The sequence below is a fragment of the Solea solea genome, chromosome 7 (assembly GCF_958295425.1).
Source record: "Solea solea chromosome 7, fSolSol10.1, whole genome shotgun sequence".
Classification (NCBI taxonomy): Eukaryota; Metazoa; Chordata; class Actinopteri; order Pleuronectiformes; family Soleidae; genus Solea; species Solea solea.
This window is the reverse complement of record NC_081140.1, coordinates 13713909-13732814: the sequence shown is the minus strand read 5'-3', so window position 1 is coordinate 13732814 and position 18906 is coordinate 13713909. Positions and strand designations below refer to the sequence as shown.

General features: G+C 41.0%; 1 protein-coding gene across 7 annotated transcripts in view; it reads right to left on the bottom strand.

The window, feature by feature from the left end:
- gria4a (glutamate receptor, ionotropic, AMPA 4a) overlaps positions 1-18906 on the bottom strand; it is an 86146-nt gene that overhangs the window by 30400 nt on the left and 36840 nt on the right. For 6 of the 7 annotated variants that reach the window (XR_009240866.1, XM_058633416.1, XM_058633418.1 and 3 more), the window contains exons 3-10: positions 16992-17231; positions 14354-14406; positions 13933-14064; positions 11817-11870; positions 11115-11273; positions 7364-7531; positions 6778-6882; positions 5889-5999 (exon numbers count right to left, since the gene is read on the bottom strand). Coding sequence is in view for 6 of the 7 variants with exons in the window: in XM_058633416.1 (XP_058489399.1) it covers positions 5889-5999; positions 6778-6882; positions 7364-7531; positions 11115-11273; positions 11817-11870; positions 13933-14064; positions 14354-14406; positions 16992-17231 (1022 nt within the window). In the remaining variant the exon portion in view is untranslated. Of the gene's footprint in view, positions 1-3498; positions 4560-5888; positions 6000-6777; positions 6883-7363; positions 7532-11114; positions 11274-11816; positions 11871-13932; positions 14065-14353; positions 14407-16991; positions 17232-18906 lie in introns of those variants that run through there. The other variant, XM_058633421.1, reaches the window with a different exon arrangement.

Below are 18906 nucleotides of genomic sequence, written 5' to 3'. Positions count from 1 at the left end.
CCTTCATCTAACTCAGAACAACACTATTGCTGAGAAGTGAGAAATGTACGAGAAACAGAGAGAGGGAGAGAAAGGAGAAGGGAGGAAGACGAGAAGAGAAGAAAGACAAGACGTGTCAATGGATGTAGGATGAAATCACTGCGTGCAGTCGACAAAGATGAAAGGCTTTAGTGAAATGGTGATTGTATTAGGAAAGACGAACATACACACACACGGACTGAAGCATGTGCACAATAACAGAAAAACATGCCCACAGACACAACAGCAGCTACAGCATATGCACAGAGAAAAGAAGCACAAATTTGTTTTCCTCTGACAGCGTATGCATCCGCAGTAGTGAGTTATTGTATAATGCCCGAGGCTGCTCCCCCTGTAATCCAAGTGAATTCAAGCCTATTAAAATGCTTCCAAACTATTTTAATCTAATCTAATTACTTAAGCAGGTTGCTCAAAAAGCACAATGATAACATTTTTTGCTTTATAGATTCTTCATTCATGAATTGGACCAATGTTGGTTTTACGCTGACATGCTTTAAAAGGTGTCGTCGAGTGACAAAAGTAATATTTCATGAAACTGAGTTACACTGAAAACAAGTCAGGCTGAGGCATTCAAATCAATACAAACAAGACCTAGAGCGAGAAGATGGATTTGGAGATTGATTTTCTTTTTCTTCAGTAAGAAAAAAAAGGGGGGGGGGCCTTTCTTTGCTTCCTCGTGTACACCAAATATGTAAATGAATTCAATTTCTGTTTGACTATTCAATTAGTTTACATGTTCAGACAAAAGCAGCACTTTTTGTTTTAATATTTGTTAATGACTATTTATGACACAGTTGTAAATCTAATTTGTACCACATGCACAGTAAACAACATACAGCTGATAAACAATCAACATATTATATTGTCATTTTGATTTTGTTCTGTTTTGTTTGAAATATTAATAACAACGTGTGTGAAATTAACATGTTTACATATAAATGAATTTACAACCATGTTGACATTATTTCTAAAACAGAACAATACATTATTCAGTCATCAGTATAAAATGTGTGCAAACAAAAATATTGCTTTCAAAAACAACCACACACAATAATAAAAAAAACAAGAGTTCAGTTCCTAATTCATTCTGTAAACACTTTACATCACCATCATGATCATCACTGTCATCATCGAATACACAAATGTGGCCATATTGTGAGTCAGAACACACAATCACAGTTCTTCAAATAGTTCCCAGAGCAAATCATGAATCATAGTGTCAACACATCAACACAGCTACCAAAACAATGAAGAGGTAATATAAAAAAACAGAATCAGTCTCATATTGTAAGCTTCAAATCTTGAGCACAGATCAAAAAGAGTGAACTGTAACCATGTGAACATGATTATATTCAATGGGAATTATTAACATGCTGCAACACTGACAGACTTTTAGATGCAATGAAAAAACCCTCAGGATTCATGAATCTGGAGCCATTTGAGCCAAGACTTAAAACAAAATATGTACAGATATTATTTAATCTATCCATATACCCAGATAACATGAACTCAGTCACTGTTTATTCAATAATTCTCTTTTATGGCACTGAAACCTAAAGAAAAAATATTGGGCAATACAAAAAAAAAAACAGTTCAAAGACATATTTTGACATTTTAGTAAATATGGTAATGAACTTCCTTGCTGAATACTCAGACCACACTTGGTTTTAACATCCATCCTCGGTGATACGATTAATCAGTTTTGTATTTACTGAAATGATCACGGATCCAAAATAGGACACTTGACCCTTCAGTGGGAGATTGTCATATCAGAGACATCTTTTTTAATTTTGTGTGTGAAATTACCCTCCATCGGTTTATCATGGTTAAAAGCGGAGCAGGCTGCTTCGTTTAGTTGATTTAGAATAATGGAAATGACTATATATGAAGAAACACACACACACACACACACACAGACATCTATATCTACTGTACATGTATATATTCACTAATGGAAGCTCTGCCAACAGTTTATCTTGAAAGCCTCCTTAAGGTTTGTTATCAGTTTGCCTCAGACACTGTCTTAATGTGAAGAGGATTAATGCCATCATTGTGTGCTTGTACTGGATGTTATAACTTGTAGTTGTACCAATCTGGGCATCGGAAGAAGAGGGAGAGGGGAGAAAAAGACGAGCAAAGTTCAGGCACTGGAAAGAAAACCAGGTGGAAAATCGAGCGCAGAGAGGTGTGTGAATGGAAACTATAAAAGAAAGATGAAGGAGCAGATCAAAAATACAGAGAAACAAAAAGTAGAAAGTAAAAAGGAGAGATGAGGAGAAAAAAGAGAATGTGACAAAAATGAAAAATGGCGAAGAAAGTAGAGAGAAGAACAGACTAAGTGGAGGAGCTAAAAGGAGGGGGAAGGAGTGGGTGAAAGAGGGAGAGCAGCTTTGTAGAAGCAAATGTTTGGGGCTGATAAGACATGAAACACGCCACACTGGAGCCAAAAAGGCAGAGAGGACTTGCTATGTAAGCCACTCAGTGAGCCAGTAAAAAAAAAGACAGGCATCCAACTGGACACTCACCTAACTGTCCAGTTATTCATCAAGCCTGCCAACCGGACACTCAATCAGTTCAGCGTTTTAAAAGCCAGACTGCCACATAAAGAGTTAGCCAACCACTAAGACATTTAATCAGCCTGCAAGCATTCATTCACATGGTCAGTGAGCCGAGCCAGGCAGTGACTTAGTCACAACCTGTGTCAGTCACTCAGTTGGTTAATCAGTTCATTTATTCATTAATTACTACAATTACAGTGCATAATCATATCTAGTCACAGGTTTGGCCGGTGAATGAAGATGATTATTTACCAGCCATTAAAGAAGAAAAGGCAGTTCTGCAGCCAGATGGCCAGCCAGTCGTTTACACCAGTCAACCAGTGACCAGCTGTCAGTCAGTCACTCCACTAGCCTTTGTCTGATTGTCACCGTGTCATTTGGTCTATCACTGAGTCAACCTGCCAGTAAAACAGCTTTACACCCAGTTCGTCAGACAAACATGCAAACAAGTCCCTCATTTTTCAGAAAAGGTTCTACATTTGTTGTGGGCATGTAAGAGTGTTTATTCCGGGCTGTTTTTTTTTTTTTTTTGTGCTTCTAATTCCTGGATCAGTGCTGTTGAAAGGCATTACCGTCGTAAGTGTCCATCCAGACAGTCTGTCAACTATATTTAATATAACAACAATTGTACATTTTGCTTGCTTCAGCAAACCAAGGTCAATGCAAAACCATAACCATCATTTGTTAGGAGTTAACAAGCGCCAATGCACTTTGATAGTAACTTAACTTTCGTAAATGCACACATCCATCCATCCATTTTCTACCGCTTTATCCTCACCTCAGAGGACGGTCGCGGGGCACACATAGGGCTATAGGCGGGGTACACCCTGGACAGTTCGCCAGTCCATCACAGGGCCACACAGAGACAAACAACCATTCACTCTCACACCTACGGTCAATTTAGAGCGTCCAATTTACATAATCTGCATATTGCATGTTTTTGGACTGTGGGAGGGAGCCAGAGAAACTGGAGAAAACCCACGCACACACGGGGAGAACATGGAAACTCCATGCAGAAACCGGGGCTCTAACATGGGTCTTCTTGCAGCAAAGGCAAGAGTGCTAACCACTACACCAACCGTGTGGCCCTAGATGCACACGTGTATATGAATTATTGAGTAAAGGTTTAAAGTCGGCTACATTTGGGTGGCAAAAATTTGAGCAACCGTGTCACATCAATGTAGCTTTTAAACACAATATACTGTCATATAGTTAGTGTTACAAACAACCAGTATATACCAGTATGAAATTAACCTCAAGAGTTAATACAAAAACAAATCTCTCACACTGCATGTTTTTTGCTTCTGAAAATAAGTGGGGTTAAAAACCCAAAGTTAAAAGAACCTCTTCAATATAAGCTTAAGAATTGGTCTTCAGACACTGAAACAAAGCAAAGGAAACTTGGCTGAGTACATTTACAGGGTGAAGAGTGACATGAAGGGCTCTCGTGTCTCTCTTTTCCCAGAAAGAAAGAAAGAAAATATGAAAAGACATGGTAATAAATTGTGATAAAGGGAAGTTGTGATGTGTTAAGAAACAGATAATAGTGTGGTGTCCATAAAAAGAATGAAACAATCTAAACGATCCGGGCTGTCCATAGGTCCATTGATTTTTGTGACGCTGTGACAAACAGCGACAGAATCCCTCGCAGAGCTCTTGTCCAACGTATGAGCACATGAGCCTGTGAGGCTCGGTGCCTTCGTTGTCATGTTAATGAATGTCAAACCGCCTCTACACAGAAAAAAAATATTTTTTCAACCAAAATGCAAGAAAAAAAGAAAAGGCATCATGACAAAAACAGAGCACAGTGCATCCTTGTGCCGATCTTTATAGACTTTAGTCTATAAAGGTCTGTCCTTAGTCTTTCTTTCCCGAGGGTTTACGACTCAGGTGAGTCTGCGTGTCACCCTGTCTGCAGACCCGGCATCAGTGTCGCAGAAGAGGCTTCCTCATCATCAGAGGCTGTAAAGAGGAGGAGGCGGCTGAGCTAACATTAGCCAAGGCCTGCTGAGGTCACCATCCACAGAGAAATATGCAGGTGGGAAAAGCATGGAGGTGAAAACAGGGAAGGGCGGGGAATTGACAAGATGGTTGGTGTCAAAGAAAGACAGCAAGACATGGTGAGAGGAGAGACGGGACAGCAGTATCGGGAGAAAAATAGACATGGGAGGGAAGGGACAAACTTCGGAAAGATGTACACGCCACACAAGCCACACAAAGTACAGTGTTTGATATACATGAATTGCACATATGTAATCAAAAGAGGATTTTTTACGGGGTTGCTGTTTCATTTATTTGACTGTGCTGATGTGTTTGTATTTGCTTGTCTTGAACCTGGCCCTCGGCACCACACTGCACACTGCACACTGCAGCATGGTTTAATACACTGCCTGTTGAAGTGCGCATTTCTGGAGGTGGAGTTGTCACTGGGGACATTTAGTGCAGATGAATTCATCTTTTCTGAACTCTGTCCAGCAGCGTGTGCTTGTTTTCTCTCTGATGCAGACTTGACCATGACCGCCGTGTCTAACCAGCGGGGGCACTCAAGTATTTTTACAATCACGGCAGAAATCGTTGGACAATCTTTTAGATCTTTGTTCACACTACAGAAACTGCAACGACTACAGACATTTTGTTGATGCTTGAGTATGAGTTTGCTGGATAAATCAATGTGCCTTGAAACTAAATCCAAAAACCACTGAAGCGCGAGCATCTGTGGTGTGTTTTATCTCTGGGCTGGAATTAGTCTTTTGAGTTGCTTTCACTTGCATCATTTTGCATGCCCAATTGAATTAGCCTGATTACATTTACAGGAAGGGGATGGCCACTATAAAAAGGCTGCAGATGGGTGAAGTGAAATCAAATGTAAGTAGAGGATGTGCACAAATTCACCAATTAGCCCTTCTTTATCCTTGTTTGTGGGAGACAGGAATGATTAAACTGGGCTACAGACTGTTGTCTATGTGGAAGCCATTAAAAGAGACTAGGTTTAGGTCACTTCTAAATGGTAATTTGAGGTCAGTTTTAGTTTTAGCTTTCTAATGAGACATTAGTGCAATCTTTCAGCTGGATAAGTGCCACTGGCTCCTGGGTGCTCAGAAAGCTTTTTTCAGCTTGAAGAACCCCCCCCAACCCCCCCATTATACTTTTATCACTGATTTTTTTTTAATCACTGAATATAATTTGGAGGCAATCAAGGCAAATTAATCCCAGATTTATGATTAATTAACTAACTATTATTCATTATGCATTGGAATTAATGGGAAAGGCATAGAAATGAAGGTACATTACCATGATGGTAGTCACAACAACAGTTCGGTTCTCCATCGCCGAGCTGTCATTGGACAGAGCATTTTCATTCTGGACCAACACAAGTTTGTCGATGTCGTTCCAGTAGCCAATCTGTAAGACACAATAGAAAAAAGGACAGGAAGTGCATTAATTAGAGTGATGAATATACTGTAACTCATTCAATCATTCTTCACGGCACTAATCTATAATTAAAATAAAGTAAGATAAACTCAAGATAGAGGGGGGAAAAAGTAATATAAAACAGAAGGGGGTATAAGTGAGATGAGAAAAGCAAAAACAAAAGAGTCAACTGTTGGAATGAGCTCACTTCAGCAAATTTCCCATCGGTACTGTAGAATATATTGAGAGATATTGAGTGTGAGGTAGGAACTTTCAATAAGCACACATTACTGTCCAAGGAACACTTCAGGACCTGGAACATGGTCTTTTCTCCTCGTTATTGCTGCTACATGTGCTTTTATTCCAATTACCACAAATTATGACCACTGAAATTTACCATCTTATGTTTTACTATGGTTAAGATGGATTATCTTTAAACTTTCCTTTTGTCAATGCAAAGTTTTATGTATCTCCAGTTTGTGTGAGCATGAGTGTCTCCAAAACGCTTAAAAGCTGCAATGGTGTGATTTCACTTATTAAGATATTTACAAATGCAATGAGAGTTTATTCATTTGAAAGGAAGTGCAATAATTATGCAGTAAACAGGATAAAACAAGATAAAGGCAACACACATTGAAAATGACATAAATCGTCCATTTGTTACAGCAAGATCACAGCATATCCTTTCAGTGAAGTTTAAGAAAGTATATAAAGAGTGAAAACAATGAGTCATACGTCTTTTTTGTTGCTCAAATATTTGAGAGCTCACCTTCCGTGGTCCGTTACTCTTCAGTTCAAACACGTCCATGGTATAGTTGACCCTTCGACCATAGTGATCAAACTGAATGTTCCCAGTCAGGCCCTGAATGCGTACCTGTGTTACATTTGTTGGAACAATGACAGAAAGGAGTGGGAAAAAAGTGAAATACAACCCTATGCTAAATGATGCAGTAACTACTAAGTGTCTATACATTGACTGGCTATGGCAGTAACAATATGGACCATAACAGTATAAGTAAAATGGAGTGATTACAACTTAAGCTTAAAGCTTTTTTTTTTTTAATTTTTATTTTTGTTGATGTTACTCTGTCCTTCAACTGAAAACAGGCTCTGTCAAGCAATACTATCAGACCTGCACTACAATTTTAAGATCGAAGGAATTGAATGTCCCCAGAATCATAGTGTGTAGACTCTTGACTCGTGGTTGCTCCATCAAATTCCCAACAGAACTAAAAAAATACAAAAACGTAAAAAAGCTTGTGCTGAGCACTTATGTCTAGATGTTTGCGTTTTGTCGTACACTTGTGAACATTATGTCTTTGCCAGTCTAAAAAGTACAGGGCGCGTGTCTCCACCTGTTTGAGTGCACGCTCCATATCTATTCCTTGGTTCCAGGGAGCAGCCGGATTGGCCAGGCAGTCACCAGCGTTTCCACGGCGACTGATATCAATCTTCTGACGGCGCAGGGTGCGGAAGGCCTCGGCCATCACGAGGACGCCATCATACGTTAGAGACGAGGTATACTGAAGAAAAAGACAAGACAACAGGACAAGGCAGACTTAGGGAAGAGAATGAAAAGAGGACATTTTTGAAAAGTTGGATGTCAGAGCCAGAGTGGGTCTGAAGGTCGGGGGGGTTTGAATCCCCAGTTCCTCTAGTTTACATGTCTACATGCAAATGTGTCCCTGGGCAAGACACTTAATTCCAAACTGCGTCTGGCTGCTCTGCTGGCAGTGTGTGAATGGTTGTTATTGATGTGTGTTAGAAAAAAGCAGTGTGTGTGTGTGTATAAACAGGTGTGCATGGGGGCAAGACTGTGGTGTAATCTATGGCCATCAAGACTGAAAAGAGTTAAATAGTGTAAATACAGACCATGACAGGTTTGATGCAGAGCTGTAGTGAAGAACTATGTGAGAGCCAGGAAAATCCCAGCTTTATTGCTGCATTGGACCACTGACCATCTGAAGTCCATACTAACCCTCACCAGCAGACATGCTGACCTGTGTCCCTTTCTATCTCACCACTCTTAGATTTATTTGACTTCCAGTGAGCATCCGTCAACACCACTGTAAATGTAACAAGACAAGCTGGAGTCTGAAAGCCATTCAAATAAAGTTAAAATGTTTTAATACTATTGTCACCTCATTTATTAACTGCACTTAACTGGAGTACTAATGGTGAGATTTGGGTTTACATCACAAGATCTATGACCATTTCTTCATTACTGTTTGAATGTGACTGCTATTACTTGTTGGTGAGAAATACAATCAAACGACAACAAAAATACCCAGAATGAATAAAAACAGATGCGAAACAACCACAACAACAAAAGGTACAGTTCTCTTATGTAGCAGTGCTGGCCCTCAACATGTCTGTGCCCAGAGACTCATTATCTCATAACTGGTTCATGGATGTGGCACACCAGAGGTCATTTGGAGTCAATTACATATATTCAGTGCTAGAAGGGACCTTTAAAGGATGAATAAAAGAGAAGACAATGTAATCATCAGTATCTGCTCTTTAACAGGACCACTTAAATGGTGGTAATCTCGGCAGATTGTTTGACAAATTCATTACAGGTAAAGCAAGGCACAGCAGGGAGCCATGCCACGCACTCAGCAATAACACCGCCACCCACACCACGCACAGCACCACTCAGACAGAGGCAGTCAAACACACAGCAGGCTGCCTTCACATCACGGCAGAAACAAGTGGCAAAATGAAAATGGGAGGAAAGAAGGAAGTCATCTGAAAAACTCTGCTGCCGCGCTCCATTCCTCTGCAGGTAGTTTTCTCTCCATACTGACATCCCTTGATTTATATCCCACAAGGCATGTTTTGGAAGGCTGCACAAGCATGTCATCCTCCTTTCATCCCCCCCTTTTGAAACTAAAGAAGCCTTTAGGGTGGGTAACTGACAGATGATGACTATAGAATTTAAATCAAGGAGAAAACAGCAATACTGAGCCAACTACAGACCTTATTTGCTGTCAGGGTCACGCAAGAACCACTTGGGAACACAGAAAACAGTCTGTTTCTAAACTTTGTTTTACTCCGGTATGACAATTCTTTTAGAAAAGATAAATCCAGTCCCAACAGATTTCCTCTATAAATTATAGAACTGACTTCAGGGAGTGAGCAGACCTAAGTGAGATAAAGGCATGTTGCATGCATAAGGAACACTTTTTATTCCTACATTTACTCATGCTAAATCATTTATTTATTTATTTATTCATTCATTCAAAGAACTGTTTTTGAGGGTCACAAAAGTTGTGCTAATCAAGGACCATGCTAGTGTCAAATTACGGAGTGTATGTCTGTTGCCATTTGTGAGGACAGGGGATTGAGGATGTGAGGGAGATGGGACTGGATGCTACATTATCATTGTTGTCGACAGCTTCAGGACACATAATCATAGAAACAGAAACCACAGACGTCACATTAGTAACAGGCCACGTACAATCATTCAACGTACAGTATGTCCACACGTGTTCCTGTCCTAAAGGTGTGTATGCTGACATTTCACCTGTCTTTTTTATAAAGAAACAGGATTAAACTCCTGCGAATACTGAGACTTGATGATATCGATCAATACTGCTTCACTCAGTGGTACCTGGTGGTGGGGTCTGTCGAGGTTTGACTAGAAGACATTACATCTTTTATACATTTATAAATATCACAGGGTAGAGAGGGCCCAATTCCTTGGTTGGTGTAGTCCTTAGCACTAGAGACTACATTTAGTTGTATGGTTGTTTGTCTCTATATGAGGCCCTGTAATGGACTTTCACCCTATGTAAGCTGAGATTGTTGCCGCAAGCGCCCCCTCATGCCCTCATATGGAGGATAAAGCAATAGAAGATGAGTGAGTGAGTGAGTGAGTGAGTGAGTGAGTGATTGATTGAGATTTGCACCAGTCTGGCAAGCAATACATGTTTTACTCATGGCCAAATATCGATAAAGGTTGTCATGTTAGTTAATAAATGCAGTTAACCAATGTTGTAAATATATTCCTAGTGCAACACAAATATGCTAAGGTTTTGATCCGGAAAAAGTCAGAGAGAAGATACAGTATGTGTGATCACAAGCACTGTGTATTTTGATGAAGTTGAAATATTACTTTGCCAGCTCACTGATCATTTTCATTACATTTCAGCAAAATCTCTTGGCACACAAGAGCTCATTTCAGGGAACACAAGTCTAGAATCACTGGGTTGAGCCGCTTTGATTGATGACTAAAAGCGGCTCGCTCAAACTCCAGTCTTCGGTGCAAAAAGGGACAAGTCCCATTAGTGCTTTTCACACTGGACGTTATTAGTTCTACTTAGCCTGAGGGTGTGAATTGGCCCAAGGCTAACTGAGCACAGTTTTTACATAGCACCAATTAGCCTAGAAGAATTTAAAGACATCTGTTGACACTAGAGATATCTGGTTTTCTGTCGTTCTGTTAGATCACAAAGAAAGGTATTCCCATGGTTGGGGAAGGCCAAAATCCTTTGTACAATTCTTTGTGGGAGAACAGTGGAAAGCGCTATATCAAAGGTATTTACGTGGCACGACAGAAAGTACTCACACATGCCTCATAAGACTACACCTCAGTATACGCAGCACATGGTACGTCAACATTAAGGGACAATTAATGCAGCCGGCATGTGCATGAGATTTCATCAGGCCAGTCTAAGAATGTTAATTAGTTCATTACCACAAGTCCCTGGGTGAAAAATGACATGCTAATGATGAAGGACTATGACCACAACATACCACGCCACCGTTCATATTTTTCTACACGACGTGTATGTGTGCAACTGACTGCATGTGAGCATGAGCCAGGGAGCAAGGGAAAAAGGCTGCATAGCGATGTATTTTTAATAGGTAGGTGGACATATTTCCAGTTAATATATTCTCAAATCAGCTGCAGTTGGCTGCAGGTCAGTATTCAGTCAATAGAGGTTTGGATAAGGGAAAGAGGGAAATGGACAGGCAGAAAGGAAGGAAGGGCAGAGAGATTAAATAGGGACAAACGTGTGTGACAGTGGGAGGGACATGGCATGGACAGTGATAGTCCAATCTGTAAATATACAGCTAGTATTTAAGGACATGTTTTACTACCTTCGGTGGGGTGTCAGATCCAGGGTACTCCCTCTGATCCAGTTTGTTCCAGCGCTGCATCAGTTTAATGACTATGGGCTTGCTGAAGTCCACCAGCTGGAAACCGGTCACGTTTGCGCCTCCATGCATGAACCTCTCCAAAGATATGTCTTTAAATCCCTGTGAAAGAAAGACAGAATTAAGGGAACAGAACAGAAGTGTGTGACCTAATCCTCTGGAGGATTTCGCGAAAGTTCATATACTGATCATACTCATTTGCACCCGTACTTAATGTGGAGTGATTTCCACATGTAGTGTCACTTCACAGTAAAGTAGTTGTGAAGAGGGATCAATGTGTTAGAGGACCAGAGCCAGAGCGTAAAGACATGTGAAGGTTGTACTGGGTAACTGCAAAAAGCTCTGTGTAGCTTGACCTGAGCATTTTTTTTCTTTTTTTTGTACCATACCAGAGATCATTTACTGCCATGGGTTCTGACAGCGAGTTCTACAGTTGTTTGTTTCCACAAATGACTTCAGAGCCTTTTATTTACCTTTAAGTTTTTTTTAATTTAATTTTTTAAGGTTAAATGTTGGCGTAAGTAGAGCATTGACTGCCTCAGTGCAGTGTCTGTTGTGGGTCCAAACATATTTCTGCATGTTAAAGCACAGTAACAAACGTACATCAAAGTAACAGCTAAAAGCAATGACATTAAGAGTTCTTACCAGGTTTGCTACGATGTAATGGAAACCTTTAACATGTTTCCCCACACTGACAGCCTGGAAATAAAGTAAACAGGGAGAGAAAGAGATGATTAAAAACTTAAGATCAGACATGGCAAAGACAATCCTAGCAACCTGCCAGCATTGCCAGCATTGAGAAATCAAACTTGTTATTCTGCTCAAACACTAAAGTCAGTCATCTTTTTTTCATTTAATCTGTACAATGGGATGGGATCAAATGTGAAACATGCGGTTGTATTAACGTGGCGCATAAACCTACTCAATACATTTAATTTTAAACTTTGCTTCCTCCTGTCTCTACACTGGTGCACACACACACACACACACATAGATTGCAGCTGGTGGGGCACACAAACAAAGCAGTATCTGTCTCAAAGCAGGGAGACTCGCCAATAGAGACACTACACAGCCCACCATGATGGGAGACTGTGTGTGTCCGTTTGTCTGTTCACACACACACCAGAGAAGCCAATTGAGAAACAGTCTGTCAGTCTGTCTCTGGGATGCTGTTAATAGTGTGAGTTTGTGTAGTTCTGTGTGTACTAGTGTTATAATTGTTTGTTTGCTTGTGGTTGCATTTGTGTGTTTATGTGTAACAAGTAGTCTTCTGTTTTGCATGATTTGTGTATAAATATGTGTGCGTCAGCCCAAACCAGCCTTTTGGGAACACATTTTTGACTAGAGACCAGATTTTTTTTTTATGTCAATCTGTGTCCTCACAAAGGTAAAAGTACAAATGTGTGTGTGTAAGTGCTGGTCATTGAGTTTGACGGATGTGATGACAGGCGGCACAACCAATGGAACGTTACACTGGAACCTGAGTCACAGGCCACACAGGCACACATGCGTGCACGCTGTAGCATCTGACAGAGCTCAAGACTTAATCATCAAGCAATAGAAATCCTCTAATGAACTTGGACAAGCGTAAGGTGTCAGGATAAGCTTTTGTGTGTGTGTGTGTGTGTGTGTGTGCGTGTGTGTGTAGGCTAAAAATCTGTATCTTAGTGGACAGTGTGGACAGTGTGGTGGTGCAGCCCTACACTGATGTGGCACTGCAGCAAACACCCCACACTGTGTGTCCCACTCTGATGTGTCTGTTTGTGAAGTCACATTTTTCATTCAATGTCTCCAGGGGAAATCTCAAACTGTGTTTGCTTCACAGATGTCAGACAGCATAAGGAGTGCTGTTGTAGCGAGCTGACTGGGGCAGACAGCAGGCAGACAGACACAAGTAAAAACAACAACAACAACAAAAAAAACAGGTGCATTCTATAATAATATGTGATGTAATCCTGACTTTAATTGTTTTAAATCTGCTCACAGACTCTCGTTTCCATTACTTACCACAGCCTGTCCTGAACGATGTGGTTTAATGTCTCAGTGTGTTGTGGTTGAACCTCTTCGTGAGATGTTAATTGCTATTAAACTCAGGTTAGTGATGTAATCGCTGCCCTCTCTCTAGTAATGTAACAGAGCTACATCAAAGTGCAACAGCTCCAGCTGGATGCACGTCTTTTTTACGCACGATTTCAGTTCAACTTATTTGTTTAAAAGTAAGAACATCAGCTCTCGCTGACCCAGTTCCTGCTGCAGGTTGTCACGCCTGGTTTTACACTGTTCTTTACTCCTCTTTAGCTCCGTGTCTTTTTGAGTGAACAGTACGGTCTGTAAAAACACTTCATGCAAGCCTACTTCCCATCTTTTATCTCCCATCATTTAGGAAGCTGTGGTGAAGGCACATGGGGAATATATTGATGTAATATTTTGGTTTATTTTGTCTTTTATTGGTAACAAGATATTCATAATCTAATCATTTAATATGATAGACATATTAGGCCCCATGTAAACATGCATATTTATGTCAAACAGAGTCACCTTCCAAGATGTTTTCTTTTGAAGTTTCATTCAGATTCTCACCTAAATAAAAGTATCAATACAGCAATATAAAATATGAAAGTAAAATTACTGGTCATTCTTTGAGTTATCACTCTGATCGTCTGATTACCCGGTCGATTCGTGTACCACTGTGCTCTAATACTGTCAGTTGTAGCTGCACGGTTCATGTTGTGTGCCAAGGCAATCTAATCAACAACGTTACCTGTTCTAGGATGTTCTGTAGTCGCTCAGGCTCCAGATCGATGACATATTTCCTCTCTTGACGTCGGTCCAGATCCTCGAGCAGCCGGCGATACGCTGCCTCATTGAAACTCTCCACACAGATTGCACTCACCTATGATAACGTATATGTATACATTTCTGTACAGTCACACAAACGGGAAATGTGCATGTGCTATGAAACACCATGTAAAAGTAAGGTAAGAGGCAAATAAAGAGGCAAATTAACCACAAGCAAGTTAACTAACGTTTTGCTCCTGCAAAGAAACCAAAGTGTGTGTGCATACTGTGTGTGTGTGTGTAATTACAAAGTACATATGTATGCCTGAAGTAATCATGAGTGTTCCATGCTTGTTGTTTGGCCTGGTACCAAAAAAAGTGTGTGTGATAGTGAGTGTCCTGACCTGCCATCCATTCTGTCCCGCTCTCTCCATAATTGCCTGCAGTATTGCATAACCTAGACAACACAGAGGAAATGGAGGGACAAAGACAAAAAGAGAGACAGAGAGAGAGAGAGAGATTTAAAGCTTTAAGTGGAGCCTGTACTTGAGACACCGACTGATTATAATTTAAACTTTTGCAGACGCTCCTCTGACTGTCACCTACAGAGCTCTTACGGACAAAAGGAATGAGCAGACAAAACTGGCTGTGAGTTTAATTGAAAGGGAAATCGTTTCGAGTGACATTTTAATTTAAATTGATCTTCGCATTGTGTCTTTTTTAGTAGTGAACTTTGACTCTAGTGCAACTCATCTGAGAACAAAGACAGCTTTATAGGCTGGAACAATACAGAGAAAGGAACTTTCCACAGAATAACGAGTAGAGCTTTAAGCTCTTAGTGTTATATCTGATGATTTGAATGGATTCTTTTGTGATTAGAATGTGCACAATTGACCAGCTTTCAACATGGGTCAAACCAAGTGTAGGAATGACTAGAATGAAAATGAACTAAATCCTACCCAGATAATGTATTTATAATATGGACACACAGTTGACATCTTCTGTAGTCTGCATCACATCCAAATTGTGAGTAAAAATAAATCGTCAGAGTTAGCTTGAAGTCACAGCCACGCACAAGGACAATTACAAACTTCACAGAGCAAATGTCTGCAATAAAGACAGTGATGTAAACCGAGGCACATATTGTGTATACAATACCTCAAAGCGTATTAACCTTTGCCCTCTATTTTCTGTGTTTGTGTAGGGGCTATTTATTGGTTCAATTGAAGCGAAATGTACATCTGAAGCCTCAGTTATCACCATGTGCATGGACGTGAATGTCTGTCGTATTGTGTTTGACAAAGACATCTGTCCTCGTGTGCAGTATGTTGTGACACTGTGCATTTACTCTTGAACCGGTTGTAAACGATGCCTAAATCACTGTATTCGTGTCAAGGGTTGAACATCTCAGTAAGGTGTTGTGTTTTGTTTGCACCATGTGTACATGCATTTATTTAAGAAATGCACATACATGCTGTGTGTGTGTGTGTGTTTGTGTGTGTGTGTGCATGCGTGTATCTGGAGCAGAGCAGGGAGCGTAAAAAAAGATCACAATGTTACTGCCCATTTTCTAGCACATTACCGGCAGCAGGGCCTGATGGGAGCCTATAATGAAGGGTCTGCCTTGGCCAAGTCATGGGTGAACACAGCCCAAACTCCATGCATCCATCCTTTGCTCCATTTCCTCATACTTTCCTCATTCTCTCAATCATCACCCCTCCTCACCCTGCTATATGTACACCCAGAGGCTTATGATCCTGTCAGTTCTCTTGCTCCCCCCCTTTGTGCCTTTTCTGTAATCTTCCCCTGTCTCCCTCCACTGCCTCCTATCTACTTCCCCAATCTCCTCTTTCAGCCTCTTCCTCTGCCACCTTGCGTGTCTCCTCCTCTCTTCGTTTTGTACTTGTCTCTTCTGCTTTTTTCTCTTTTTGGCAGTTCCACCGGCTCGACTCACCTTACCTGTCTCTCCTGCTAACCCCCCCCCCCCCCCACCACCACCTCCCCTCCTGTCTCTTTCTACCTCTTCTTCCCCTGGGTTCTAACCCAGACAACCTGGACCAGAGGAAGGCAGAGGAGGCACAGACACACACAATGACACACTCACACGCAAACACACATACAGTATAAGTATATATACATAAGGCGCAACACACTGATTCACTAATATGCCACTTTTCAGGGGTCTGGGGATGCCGCGTCATGTTTGACCTCTTTTTCTCTCCCTGTGGCAGAGAATTTGTCTCTGTTTGTGTGTCTGCATATCTGTGACAGAGCAAAACGGAGAACGGTAGAGTGGAAGAGATAAATGATAAATAGTGGCTGTGGGGTTGATGCATCAGCTGTGTCTGCTTCACATGGTTCATGGGGCGATTAAAAACCCGGGCAAACATTACAAGAGGCAAAACACAGGTGTCGCTTTTGTACAGAACTTTATCCAGACGAAAACTGGGCTAAATTTGGGAGTCAGTGAAACAGCCTTTTAACAAGATGATAACAAATCGATGGTATTGTAACGCTGTTCTCCACGTGCCTTTCCAAAATGAATCCAAATTAAAGGCTAATTCTTCATTCAAAAAGTGTTGTGAACCAAACTAATTTGGAAATCTATTTCCATCTTCCATAACTGATTTGACTTTGGGCTCTCAGCTTGGGGTCTGACAGTCTTTTCAGTTATCTCTCGTTCCCAGTGGAGTTCATGAATACTTCAGGAACAGTTCCGTTACACAGAGTGTAGAATATACCAAGACTGACTTACAGCTTCTTTTACATTATTTTCACAAACCCCACTTTGTCCTTTTCTTTAAAAAAAACAACAAGGGAGGTTTTGGTTACAACAAAGCCGCTATCATTTAAAAATCACATGAACTTCAGCTCTCCTCAATCTCAGACCCAATTGAAAAACAACAGTTTGTTCCACTTAAGAGCCAATTAGTTTTGAAGTCCAAATTTAATAATACACTACTCAGCGTAGACATAGAAAAAATGTAATACATGAAAAGCAACCAAATTGCAAAAGCAAGTCTTTTTAAAGCATAGATTTACCTCGGTCTGTGTCATACAGGAAGACAAATCGACTCCAGTCATAATGGTCCAACAGTGACAGCAAAGCCCCTCTGATGGACGGTCGCAGCTGCAGGGTGAACTGGCCCTCGCCTTCAGTGGGAAAGCTGGGGGTCACAAGGCTGATGTGCAGGGCCCCACAGAACGACGTCAGCGTGTTCACCGAGCGCTTGTCGTAAAGGCCGAAGATGGCAAAGACTCCCCTTGAATACTGAGAACAGACTGTTGCAAGGATGTGTGAGGGAAAGGAGAGATGGAGTTGCAGATAGAGGGATCAGGGTGGAAGGAGGAGAGAAGGAGATTAAATGAAAGTTAATAGGGAACACACCACTCTGCTTTCAAAGCCTTTTCTGCAAAAACAAGTGGTACAAACGGAGAAAAGTGCATTTACTCTGTCGGATTTTGTCAACCATTTTATTAAGCTACAGCCTCAGCATGTGTCAGCTAACTCCCAATTAAAACTCCACAAGCACCACTCTCTATGTGGTGTGTGTGAACCTTTATAAGGGTGATTCATTTACCAAACACTTCTACAGGAAAAAGAACAATCTATGCCTTATTTTTGTTGATTTCTTTCCCCGAAAAATAAACAACAAAAAAAAGCCCCACATCCTTCTCTACCAATTCACATACATATGGCTATGAAGCATGAGACCACATCATTTCCATGCACATGTCGAGATCAGCCAAGCTGCTGGTAATCAAAAATCCACCAGATCAGAATTTAACATCTTTAAGAACCTTGTACACACACACACACACACACACACAAAGACAGAGAGAAAACCCTTTCATCAAATGTGAAATCCTTTTCCACTACAACGACGCAACTCAGTCTTCAAATACCCCAAAGCTTTCATCTGTGACAAAGAGGCACTGACATCCTCCGCTATCTTGCTTCCGCAAAACCTGATTTGGTTTGTCAGTCATCCAGACTGGTGGTTGACCAAAACTGTGTTTGAACATAAAAAAAAAAGATATATATTTGTTCTCGTACTGTAAATGAACGCAAAAACACACAATTTTTCCAAGAATTAAACGAGTAAAGTGACTAAAAGTGTCACCGTCCAGCCCCACCTCTCCCTCTTCTCATATAGCTCTATATCATATTGCCCCGTTCAGCCTGCATGTAATATCTCACAGTGGAGTAAACATTTAGACAGGCAAACTGCAGGCTTCGCTTTTGGCAACAGCCGGTCTTCACCATGTAACCTTTTCTTTTCTGACCTCCTTGTGATTTGTGTCATCTCGTGCCTTTTCCTGTCTCTTCTCATTTTCGGGACAGACAGCTGCATCCATCCTTCTTCTCTCCTGCAGCATCTTTCTCTTCCTCCCTCTCCCATGGGAGTCAGAGTAATTCCATTGTCAGCCGTAAGCCTCAGAGGGGCTAAACACTGAGGGAGATGCAGCTTAGATGGTTTGGCTTGTGGCAATTAAACAGAGTTGAGGCCTTTGCACCCAGGAGGCAATAAGGCAGGGATTTAGTCTTTGATTATGACAGGAGCTAAATGTCTTCAATTCAGAGTACTAGCATACTATGCACTTAGCATGCGTCATTCAGAAGAAGGAGCTGAGTCACGGTGTCCTCAAAGTCAATGTAAGTAGTGTCCTCCGAGATGATTTTCTTTTACTGCATTTTGCAGGTTTTATTTGATACTTGAAAGCACACAAGCAGAGAAGAGACAGAAAGATGGCTATAGAGATGAGCCTGTGTGTGTGTGTGTGTGTGTGTGACAAACTACATAACGACAGGTGCTATATTTAACTCAGTCTAATATACATGATGTTTATGCCCAGTCGTTGAAGCTGACACTGTAATTAAGTGCTCAGAAGTTAGGGAAAGAATCACCCACAACCAAAGTAACAAGGGGATGACAAGATGTGTAGCAAATAGAAA